Below are 12,183 nucleotides of genomic sequence, written 5' to 3' on the forward strand. Positions count from 1 at the left end.
GACTGCCAATCTAGGCCAGTCTACTCCCCTGGGGAGAGCAGAGCATACCAAGCTCACTGTCTAGGACAGCAGCAGACAGGGAGGCTGGACTCGTTTTTTCTCCCTGGGCCTCTAACTCTGCCCCCCCACCTCCTCAGCCTGCCCCAGCCCCACTTACCAAACCCAGTCAGGATAAAAGACCCCACCAGCATGATCACCGTCTGCAAGGTGTCCGTGTAAATCACAGCCGCCAGGCCCCCTGAGCAAGCAAAGGAGACAAGGCATCTAACCTCAGGTAGGAGGGCAACCTGTCAGCCCACCTCTTTTCCCCACCCTCACCCCCACCCGCACTCCTCTCCCTCTGCACACCTTCTGCACCCCTCAGTCTGCCTTCCTTTCCTTCCCTCCCTTTTCCTGTTACAGAGGTCTGCCACCCAGCATGTTCCAGTATCTCCACTTTTCACAGAAATGCTGGAAAGGCCTTGGAGAGAGGATGTTTCTCCCTATTTGAGGACGGAGAGCTTGATGTGACCACTTTAAGCCAGGAAATGGCTATGGTGAGAAGCATCTGCGCAAACAAAGGCAGGGAAGAGCAAAGAGCTGACATCTCAACAAGATGTCTGGGGACATAACCAAATCAGTCCACTCTCTCTTCTCTCAGGCCATCTGAGTAACTTCTTATCCCCAGCGCCATGGGGCTCCAGCTGGGCAGCAAGCTCCATCGCTGGCCCTGGCTCCCCTAACTGGGCAGAGCAACCTCTGCAAAGGTGCCCCATGGTGACTAGTGCCGCCGGCTTCTCCAGTCGCCTCTGGAGCCTTCCTCTAAGGTCTCTGTGTGTCACTCCCTCCCTTCCTCCCTACAGTGCCTCCCAGTCCCTGTCACATCAAATCCAAGGCCTCTGTCTGGCTTCTAAGGCCCCCACACTGTGACCCCACTTGAACTATCAGGTCTTAGCATCCTCTACACCCCCCACGCTCAGCTACCTCCCATTGATGTCCCTCCTCCAGCTGAACTCATCTGCTTGCTCACCCTGCCCCGGCACTGCCACTCCCATTCCTGACTCCATTCCCTTGCTCCCACCTCTCCCCGAGCCTGGCACTCCCTCCCTGCTTCTCCCGACTCAGCCAAGTTCTCTCCACAACCTGCAAAGCCAAACCCTGTCCCACCTCCTGTAAGAAGCTGTCCTGACTGTTCCCACCAGCACTGGATTTTTCTGGGGCCACCTACAACTGTTTCCTTGAACTGTTTCCTGGGTGGATCTCTTCCTTGAGAGGAGAAGCCACGTCTTCACAAGTGCCTAACCCCAAGCTGGGCTTGGGCTGAGTCATTCGAGGGGACTTACCTGTGATTGTGTAAAGGGCAGTGATTACCAGTAAGATAAAGATGGCCAGGTACAGATTCAGGCCCAAGGCCAGGTTGATGAATATGGCCCCAGAGAAGATGTCTGCCTGGAAGGAGAGAAGAGGTGGGGTTGGGGAGAGAGGGGCCACTGGCTGCAGGGTGCACAGGGCCTGGCTGAGGCACGTCAGCGGCAGGGACAAGGGAGGAGAACTTGGAGGGGTTAGCAGAAGCCGACTCCCAAGTAGTGCCGATGCCTGTGATTTCCGAGGCCCCACGTTGGCCCACACCCCTTTGCCCTTTGGCTGAACTCCCACAATTAGAGGTTCATATTTTTATCCCCAGTTGAGAATATGAAAGACAAGTAGTGTACAATTCCATGTATACAAGGTTTCTAAAATAGTCAAACTCATAAAATCTGAGACTGGAATGGCTGTTACCAGGGGCTGGAGGAAGGGGGAGTTATTAATCAACAGGTATAATGCTTCAGTTAAGTAAGATGAATAAGCTCTAAAGATCTGCCATACAACATCGTACCTAGTCAACAATATGTATTATACACTCAAAACCTGTCAAGTGGCTAGAGGGCAAGCTAAGTGTTCTTACCTCAATAAAATAAAAATAAAAACAAAAGGAGGACTTTCCTGGTGGCACAGTGGTTAAGAATCTGCCTGCCAATGCATGGGACACAAGTTCGAGCCCTGGTCCAGGAAGATCCCACATGCTGCAGAGCAACTAAGCCCGTGCACTACAACTACTGAGCCTGCGCTCTAGAGCCCATGTGCCACAAATACTGAAGCCCGCGCACCTAGAGCCCGCGCTCCGCAACAAGAGAAGCCACTGCTATGAGAAGCCTGCGCACCACAACGAAGAGTGGCCCCCGCAAACCGCAACTAGAGAAAGCCCGTGCGCAGCAACAAAGACCCAACACAGCCAAGAATAAATTAATTAATTAATTTTTAAAAAAATGATATGAACACCTAAGAGTCATGCTCTATTCCTAAATTTCCCAACAAGATTTATTCAAGATGATAATAGATATTACATGATAAAAAAAAAGAATTCCATAGTCAAAGAGGTCTGTGAAATACTGGATTAAATAAAGTTAAAGCAGTTTCTTTACCACACAACTTCTCTGAGCCTCTAATATACTGTGAATCCCCAGGAGGAAAACATAGTAAATGACCCTTCACAAACTTATATAACTATGGAACTCTGTTTGCCAAGGAACAACTATTAACACCTTGAGGTTCCTCCCAACCCACTTTGTAGACTGCTGCTCTAAGCTATTATCCTTCATTTACACCTCAGTTTAAAAGGTTTATCTGATCTATTCCCAAAAGCAAGTTTGAGTGCTGGAGTCCATGAGAGGGAAACCCCGCCTCACCCTGGAGTGGAAAGAGATGTTAGCAACATCATAATTTTATCTCCTCTGCACAGATGGGATCCATCTTGACTCAGACACAACCACAGCATCACCACGAACCTCTTGTGTGGCAGGCTTGTTGATAGGTGGTTTTATCTAGATTATCTCATGTAAATTTAGGGAGAATTGCTCCCTCTTCACCCCCCAATTCACCAGTTCTTGATGCAGTTCTTTTTCTCCCTGCCTCATTTAGCTCCATAAAGAACCTTCTACTTGGCTGGATGGATATATGGCTATACACACATTATGTAGTAAAAATATTAAAAAATAGACCAGAAGAATACATACCAGGTTCAAGATAGTGTTTACCTTTTAAGAAGGAAGGAAATAGGGTCAAAAGGGTATAGATAAGCCTTATCTGTTATGTTTTATTTCTTTTTTTAAAAAGTGATAAGCTGTTTAGATCTACAGAATCCTGGTGGTGGTATTAGTATAGTACTTTACTGTATGTTTGAAGCATTTCATTACTTTTTTATTTATAAAAATCAGGGACTGGATAGGGAATATACCACCAGCTTTGATATAAAAGAACTCTCCTCTAATCCTATGAGATCATTTATTTCACAGCTCATCTCAGATTGCTCCTTCTCTAAACTACTCTTACCTCTTAATAAAGAAGAAAAAAAGGAAAGAAGGAAGGAAAGAAGGGAGGGAGGGAGGGAATAAGGGAACAAGCAAATTTCCCCAGTGCTGCTAAGCAAAACTAACTTGAAGTGAACTAAACAATTATGGTCCTCTAGACCAGGGGTCAGCAAACTTTTTCTGTAAAGGCTCACTTCATACATGCTTTAGGCTTTGCAGGCCATACAGTTTCTTTCCAACCTGCTCAAGACTGCCTGCCGTTGAAGCTTGAAAGCAGCCGTAGATGATACATCAATTAATGGGCATGACTGTGTTCCAATAAAACTTTATTTACAGAAACAGGAAGTTGGATTTAGCCCACCACTTTGAAAGTCTGGCTGAACAAGCTCCATGGAACTCACAGGGGACAATAAATACAGCTCCAGTCGGAAAACCTCTTAGAGTAACAGTCTCTGACCATAAGCCTTGGGTAGTTTGTTTAGTCTCAGCTCTGATGTTTGAAATCCCAGGATTTTACACGTGTTCATTTGCTGCCCATTCTAGTCCTAGTTGTATCTGAGCACCCAGTAGATCTTGCCTGGCAACGAGGTTTGAGATGGAGAGCCCCATTACTCAAATTTCTCTTTCCATTTGTGAGTGAATGAACCAGGTGATAAGCATTCAAAACTTAAGCAAGCTCCAAAGCTCTTATTTTCACCCAAGGATCCAAAACAGATAGCATAGTTGCTATAAAAGTTTATTACAGTTGTGATCTGTGATAATAGCCCCAGGAAATATAAATAGGGACATTTTGGTCATCACATGTAATTCATAAAATCTGAGGCTTTACCTCAAGTGATTGTGCACATTTGAATAAGACAGATAATGCCAGGAAATTTTACAGAACAGAATGCTTCTCTGAACTTGGTAAGGCAGGGTGCTGGGGTGGAGTGGGTGGGCGGGAAGGAGCCTATAAAATTCAGGATTACATGGAGGAATAATCAAGTCTGGGTGGAATAATCAAGTCTGGGTCTCAGAAACCAAAAGGACATAGCCACAAGATGGCAACCATAGTCAAGACTCCACACCACCCCTGTTCAATGGCCTGGGCCACATCTGGGACTCTCCACCTGAAATGCATTTCACTTTTTCTCTCCTATCAATTACATGCCCACTGGATCCCTGCATCCTCCCAAAGCCTTCCTGGTAGGTCCCTGATTGTTCCCTGTCTGGACATGGATATCACAAGGCCACTCCTCTCTTCTTACCCATGCCTACACACACACACAACAATAGTGATTAATCTCTATTTGTGTGCAATGTAAATACTTGATTACCTTACTTTGTTAACTAACAATTCTTTCCCTTTGTTCATAAGCCCTGAACTCGTGTATCTTAATGTGAGCTCCTAGCAAGTACAGTCAATATCAGTGTAATCCTTTTAAAGATTTCATGCTCTGTGACCCATGGTGAACCTGAAGTCAGCCAAATTTACAAAGTCTTGCCTGTCTGACCCTTCCCTGTCCTTCCCCACTGCCTAGATGCCCCACCTGCAGATCCCTTATACACCCGGTGTGCAGCTGATGTTCTCCCTTTACAGTCCTCTCAAATCCTACTCTCAGAAACTCATTTAAATTGGAAGGTCACTTAACTGGCTATTTAAATTTTCCCCAAGGTCTTGAATTTTGACTTGTTTGTACTGGACTTAGAAGGCCGGGGGACATAATGTCAAAAGCTTTCGATTCAGTATCAGGGACTCTGCTTCTCAATCTAGTTCTGCTACTGTTTGACCCCACAAAGCCCCTTCTCTTCTCTGTAAAATGAGAGCATAGATCATAGAACTAGATGATCTATCCTGTTATCCTATGCCTTCATCCCATCCAAGCACAGAGCAGAATTGTGAGAACACAGACACTGGGACTAGAGAGACCCAGACTCCAGTCCTGGCTTTGCAATACACTAGCTATGTGATTTGGGACAAATTACTTAACTTCTCTGAGACTCAGTTTTCTCCTCCATCAAGTGGAAAATTAAATAAAAATCCCCACCTGCACAGAACTCTTATGAGGACTGGAGGTGGAATAAGTTAAGCCCCTACTGGAGACTAAGTAAAGCTATTGGCACCAAATAAAAGGCAGCTATCATCCTTCGTGTGCATTATTCAAGGGATTGCTGGCTCTGGGCAGCAGGTGGAGCTGGTAGGACATTGGGCAAGGCCTCCAGTAAGGAACCGCAGAAATCACACAGAAAGGGGGCAGACCATACTAAGTACTGTTCAAAAGTAAAATTCAGAAAAAGCCATCTGCTGGGGGATGGACTCCATCAGGGTCTGAGCTGAGGGAGGCTGCCCCTCAGGTACCTGGGGGTTCCCAAGTCCAGGGAGGTTTAATCAGTAACCTGAACAATAGGTGAGGTAATTGGGAAGGCAGGCAAAGACGTTGAGCAGTAAGATTATTTTTATGACTACTGCTACATCAGCTCCAAGGGCAAAGCTCAGCCAACAGACTTTCACTGACCTGAACTGTGGACTTGGAGAAGGCGTGCTTCCAAGAAAGGGAATCCCAGTGCCCTCCTCTACATGCTTAGTAGACAGGTGCTATCTCACAAGCTGAACCAAGGAGCAGTTTCCTCACCAACCTCCACTAGTGCCAGGGTCACCTCCCCACCCTCCCACTTACATTCCTTTTCTCCTCTTGCACCTGACCTTCCCTCCCTCAGGAAGCCCGATTTCTCTACCCCTCCCAGCAACTCCCAGTCCAGGCTATGCACACCAGTCTCCAAGGAAATAAGACTGAAATGCCCAGGGTTTTCATCTTGTAATTAAAAACTACCCTGAAGGAAAGGAGGAGAAAGTGAAGGAGGTGGAATCACCACATAGGCAGGGAAAGCGCACAGGCACCAGTCAAGGGCAGTAGCACCTTATGTCAGGAAGCTGGGCAGGGAGGGAGCAGTAAGGCTGGGTGTCAGTCCCAACTCCAAGACAAAGCCCAATCCCGGAGCACATGTTCCCACTGAGACCATTCAGTGGGGACATGAAAGTCTCTTCAACAAATGGTTCTGGGAGAACTGGACTTTACTTCACATCATATACAAAAATCACTCAAAATGGATCAAATATCTGAATGTAAGAGCTAAGACTATAAAACTCTTAGGAACAAACCTAGCATTCAATCTTCATGATCTTGGATTTGGCAATGGATTCTTAGGAATGACACCAAAAGCATGAGCAACAAAAGAAAAAACAGATAAATCAGACTTCATCAAGATTTAAAACTTTTGTGCATCAAAGGACACAAAAGAAAGTGAAAAGACAACCTACAGAATGGGAGAATATTTGCAAATCATGTATCAGATAAGGGTCTAGTATTCAGAATATATAAAGAACACTTTCAACTCAACATCAAAAAAGACAACCCAGTCAAAAAAAAAAAGTGTATGCATGTAGAAATTAATAACATAAAAGTGAAAAATTATTGTGGTAGGCTGAAGATATATATATACATTTCCTCTAAAGAAGCAATAGTCAAATGCAATGTGTAGATTTCATTTGAATCCTGATTCAAACAAATCAACTGTAAGAAGACATTTTTCAGATAATCAGGAAAATCTGGATATGGACCAGGTATTAAACTACTTAAATTAAGAAATTACTATAAATTTTGTTAAGCATGATAATAGCACAATGGTTAAGTTCTTTAAAAGTTAAAGGTGCATTCCGAAGAATTTACAGTGAAATGACATGATGTCTGGGATCTGACTTAAAATACTGTTGGAGAAAAAAGGTGGAAGGGGAGAGATGAACCAAGAATGGCAAAATATTGTTCATTGTGAAAGCCAAGTGATGAGAATTTGGTCCATTAGTACTCATTATACTATTCTATCTCTGCTTGTGTACGTTTGAAATTTTCCAAAATTAAAAAAATTGAAAATGTTATCTAATATTGTTGTTTTCTCACTTTTAAATAATCAGGGCAATAAAAGCACGAGCTGCTATTTTTTCATTACCCTACCTAACTAGAAGAGAAGGCTCAGTTCAGATCCAACTGACTCAGATTTCAGCCAGGGCAGATCTTTTACAAGTGCTGAGATTGGTCCAATCTCACCTTTAGTGCTAGATGAGGAAGAACAAGAAAAAAGAGGAAAATTGACGATAGTCAATGAGATAACCCCTCTGATAGAGCAGTGAGTACTTTGTAACTGCTGGCTAAGGGGGAAAGCTGGAACCACTTCCTATGTGAGCACAGAAAATGCCATTTCTCTCTCTGCCCTTGGATTTGGCAATGGATTCTTAGAAATGACACCAAAAGCATGAACAACAAAAGGAAAAAACAGATAAACTAGACTCTATCAAGATTTAAAACTTTTATTCATCAAAGGGCACTACCAAGAAAGTGAAAAGACAACCTAAAGAATGGAGAAAATATTTGCAAATCATATATCTGATAAGGGCCTAGTATCCAGAATATATAGCCTTCTTCTCTAGCTAGGTTAGGGTGCTGAAGCAATCCAGGGAGCTTCTTACGGGGAGCGTCGATGGTTCTCATGTTCATCATCATCATAACTTACATCCCAAAAACGCTTCATGTTTTCAAGAAAATCCATTTGATCCTCACTACCACCCAGGGAGGTAAGCAAGGCAGAATTTTTATCCCCATCCTACTCACAAAGAAGCTAAGCTCCAGAGAAGTAAAGCAATATGCTACTGGCCCCAGGTCACTGCTGGTGAGCAGTAGAGCAGAAGCCCAGCTCCTCCACAACCCCATGCTTCCTCCAATTATTCTCCTAGATAGTTTTCTTACCAAGGTCCTATTTTCTTTCTGTTATTCTTTATTCACATTTTCCTTCTTTAAAAATTTTTTTTCCCACTGTTGCTTTAACCTTTATCAGACTGACAATCTCCTTAGGGGTTAAAAAAAAATTCCAGGCAAGACCTATAAGCGGACTTTTTTCTTCCTGCCATCTTTTGGGCTGTCAGGGGGAATATATCTCAGAACTTCGATGATTTCCTGGGTCTTTCGCTTTGTTTTGTTTTACCATCAAAAGGAGTTGACTTGAACATTTTCAAGAAAGGAAAAGAGAAGTAAAGAAGGAATTCAAGCCTTGCTCCAGTGGGTCAGCCAAGAGCTCTGCACAGCTTTCAAACACACCGCAATGGCCAGCCAATCCCTGAGAAATCTCAGCTCTGTATATTGGGGCCTGCAGCTCCAGGTTGGCAGGGAGGCAGGCTAAATGGAAGGGGGTCCACCCCAGTGGCTGGGTTCAGAGAGAGCAAAAATCCCCTGGAGGGTTAGCAACTAAAGGCCCAGGGAACTGATTCTGAATGAATATAAGAAGGCTTGTGCAGTGAAAAGGACAGTGAGCTGGAGCCAGCAGTCTGGGTTCTACTCCTGAGCAAGAATCTCCATCCCCAGAGTTTCTGTTTCCCTGTTCACGAAGGAAGAGGGGGAATCTCTGAGTTCCCTTCCAGAGTTGCCACTGACTGCCCATGTTTAAGCGCATCAGAAATGTCACTTGGAGCCAGATTCTGACCCTGACAGGGCATAAAGGCTTACAGCTATCTCTAAGGTCGGGGCCAGCCCTCAGGCATCCCTAACTCCCTTTTAATCTTCTGTTAGAACAGAAGAACAGTTTTCACTGAACCTTCTTGAACCGTTTATGTCTTCAACCTTCCCCACAGTAGAGGATAAGGAGTTCCATGTGTTCACTCCTTGATGTGTGAAATAGGACTTTACCCTCAGAAGCAAAAAGGCCTAAGGGACCGAGTTAATGGAAGCATATAGCACTGCCCTTTGGTGGGCCAGCATGTGGTGAGGAGCGAGGGTAGGCAGGTTCTGAGACAGCCAGTGCTCAGCCCCTAGGGCGGAGGACTCACCGAGATCTTGGTGAAAACGTACAGCAACAGGGACAGAACAGAGAGGTAGACCTGGATCCGCTTGCCTCCAAATCGCTTCCGCAGGTACTCTGGCATCGTCACCACCTGTATGGGATGGAAGGGTGGTCACTGCCAGTCTGAGTGATCAGAAGGCCCAGAGCAAGCAGAGCAGAGGCATCCACCCTGGTGTCAGAGGTATGATTAAGGGTTAACCTTCATTGGTCAGAGAAGTCTGCGAGGTGGCCAGATGTCCCCATCCTCCATCCATTTGCTCATCTCAATCCCACATGCCCTACCACTGCAGAGGCAGCTGGGACACATCCCAGGACATTGGCCCCAGAAGGGCCCAATAAACAATTTTTTTTAATGAACACATGACTGCACATAACCAAGAAGGCAGATCCTTGCCCTGAAGGAGGAGGGGATAGATAAATAGATAGATAGTCCTATACAGAGCACCTTCTGTGAACAAGACATCATAACCACGGTGGTACCTTTTCAGTGCACCAAAAAAGGTGTCCAGGCTGGGTGTGTGCTTCACCCTGCTCTGCACATAAGCCTTGCCAAGGACTGTGGCTGCAGGCCAGCTCAACTGCTCTCCCAGTTCCTTTCTGCAAATTCCAACCACACTCTGTCTCATGTTCTCAACCCTGAGCCTGCTGTCTCCTGGAATCAGACATGTATCACCAGCAGTCCATGAGCCTCCAGAAGATGCAGAGTCTGCCGGTGCCTTTTTCTTATTGATTTCAGCTCCTAATGTATAGACGTACACATGGTAGGTGCTCATTATATCTCAATGGACAGATGTTGCTAAAGCTCTCTTATGTAAAATGTCAGAGGTTTAGTCAAGAGACCGAGCATGCATTTGGTAGTTGAGTGCCAGATGCATGCTCAGCAAACAAAGGCTGCTGATGTTTTTAAATAAAGGGAAAATATGGTTCTTTTTCTCATGTTGCTTCTGTTCCAGGGGCCGAGGCAGACAGTTACGTATCATGTGCAAATGCACGACAGTGCCTTGCAAGTATTCACCCAGACTGAGGGGATGTGATGCTTTCAATGCTGAATAGAGTGAGGCTGCTTAGGAGGGCTTCCTAGAGGGACAAGTCGTGGCCAAGTAGATCTGTTGAATGCCCCTGAGAGCAGTCAGGAACTTTATAACCCAGGAAAGAGAGACAAGTCATAGGCTCTTATCCCAGAAAGTCTCCTCTGCCCTCCAGGAGGACCAAGTTCACACAGATATTTGCCAGCAGGAAATATATATTACACAATAACAGAGCAAATACTTACCCCTGCCTTAATGTAAATGGGGACAAACACCCAGCCCAGCAGAACCACCAAAAAAAGGGCCTGAAACCAAAAAAGAGGTGGAGTCAAACCAGGAGGAACCTTAGCCCATCCTGCTGCCTGCAGGGCTTGCAGCTGCTGCAGACCATCCACCCAGCATTTTCTCTTTGGGCTCTGGGCACAACTCCCTAAGTGGCCATCAGTGTTTGGAGAAGGCCTTTGATGCCTGATTGGTCCACAGGAACAACAGTTGGGCAACAGTGGAGAGGAACCCGGGGGGCTGCCCACTGACATCACAGCTCCTTTTGCCTCTTCCCTGGTTTACAGGAGTAAAATACCATTTAGAGAGCTTTTAAAAATAAAAAAAATAATAATAGTGGAAATCTGGTGGTATTTCCAAACCTCTGATATGGCTGAAAGGGTACAGGAGGGGTTAGCTTTTTAAAAGAAGAAAGAAACACTATCGCCATCAAATCAGTGATTTCTCATGGTGGAAGGGGAGCAGGACCCTGGGGTTCCTGAAGCTGTGCCCCTCATCCATCTGTACTCCAAGGTGGCCCTGGGAGGTTCTCTAACATCTAGAACATCTCTGAGTGTAGACTGAGCTGGCTGACAGCTAGAGATCCTTCCAGCTCCAGGACACAGTGTCTCTGATGTTACTCACGTTCCACTCAAAGCCCCCAGTGGCGATGCCTGCAGCTGCTCCCGTTCCTGCCAGTCCCACAAAGTGGCCACTTCCGATGTTACTGGCGAACAGAGAGGCTCCGATCTGGAAACACAAAGAGAAGGTCGGGTGAGGACTCCATGCTTCACCAGGACTCTCAGGGGTGGATCAAAGATAGAAGAGACATGTCATCCAAGAGAAGGACAAGAAAGAGCAGAGGCCAGCCAGAAACTTGACTATGCTGGAGTCTGCCGGGACCACTGGTTCAGAAGGCAGATGTGAGGACTTGGGTAATAGCAAAGATAAAAAGGAGAGGACTGCGGAAGGAGTCGTGGGATGTATCCCCAAATCAGATCTCTGTGAGTCCTTTGTGAGCCCAATGCACAACAGTCAAGAAGGCATGGGAAGCTCCACAGCCCGACCGGCCTCCTCTGGAAGTCTCCCCAGCAGCGGAGGGCTCAGGAGCAGGACCTGTGCCATTCACCTCTGTGTCCCCCAACACTCCTGACTTGGGACCTTGACCAATACAGGATCTCAGGAAATGTGGACAGTTTTTTTGAAAGAAATCATTTAAAAGGAAGCTTCTGGACGTCAGTTACTTGTCACTTGTCAAAGAAGACAGGGGGTAGAGCCAATAATTTCCAAGTGACTCTTAGCTGTTAAATTCTGTAATCCCATGAGCTCCCAAGTAACAAGAGATGCTAATAATAACTCTCTAAGTCAATATAGTAGTTTTTTTGGCCGTACCACGTGGCTTGTGGGATCTTAGTTCCCCAACCAGGGATCAAATGCAGGCCCCGGGCAGTGGAAGCATGGAGTCCTAACCACTGGAACGCCATGGAATTCCCTCGATATAGTATTTTTATTTTTTTACAAAGGTCCTATGGATACATGCACAAAACACTGCATTTTTCAAAGATATACATATGTCTAAAAACATAGGTTAGAAGACAAATTGGAAGGACATATACTAAATACCCAAGAGTTGACGCCTGGGAGAGGAAAGGAGAATGGGATTTTTGAATAGGAGATGAAGGAGAAAGTATCAGGTGAAACAA

At 45.6% G+C, this 12,183-nt stretch overlaps 1 protein-coding gene across 1 annotated transcript in view; it reads right to left on the reverse strand.

Moving 5' to 3' along the window:
* Positions 1–12,183, reverse strand: part of SLC5A1 (solute carrier family 5 member 1) — a 51,999-nt gene that overhangs the window by 19,338 nt on the left and 20,478 nt on the right. Inside the window, exons 3-7 of the mRNA XM_029233496.1 lie at positions 11,126–11,230; positions 10,465–10,524; positions 9,178–9,282; positions 1,323–1,428; positions 158–238 (exon numbers count right to left, since the gene is read on the reverse strand). Of these exons, the coding sequence (XP_029089329.1) occupies positions 158–238; positions 1,323–1,428; positions 9,178–9,282; positions 10,465–10,524; positions 11,126–11,230 (457 nt within the window). The remainder of the gene's footprint in view (positions 1–157; positions 239–1,322; positions 1,429–9,177; positions 9,283–10,464; positions 10,525–11,125; positions 11,231–12,183) is intronic.

The sequence above is a fragment of the Monodon monoceros genome, unplaced genomic scaffold (assembly GCF_005190385.1).
Source record: "Monodon monoceros isolate NGI ecotype Baffin Bay Population unplaced genomic scaffold, NGI_Narwhal_1 Super_Scaffold_1, whole genome shotgun sequence".
Lineage (NCBI taxonomy): Eukaryota > Metazoa > Chordata > Mammalia > Artiodactyla > Monodontidae > Monodon > Monodon monoceros.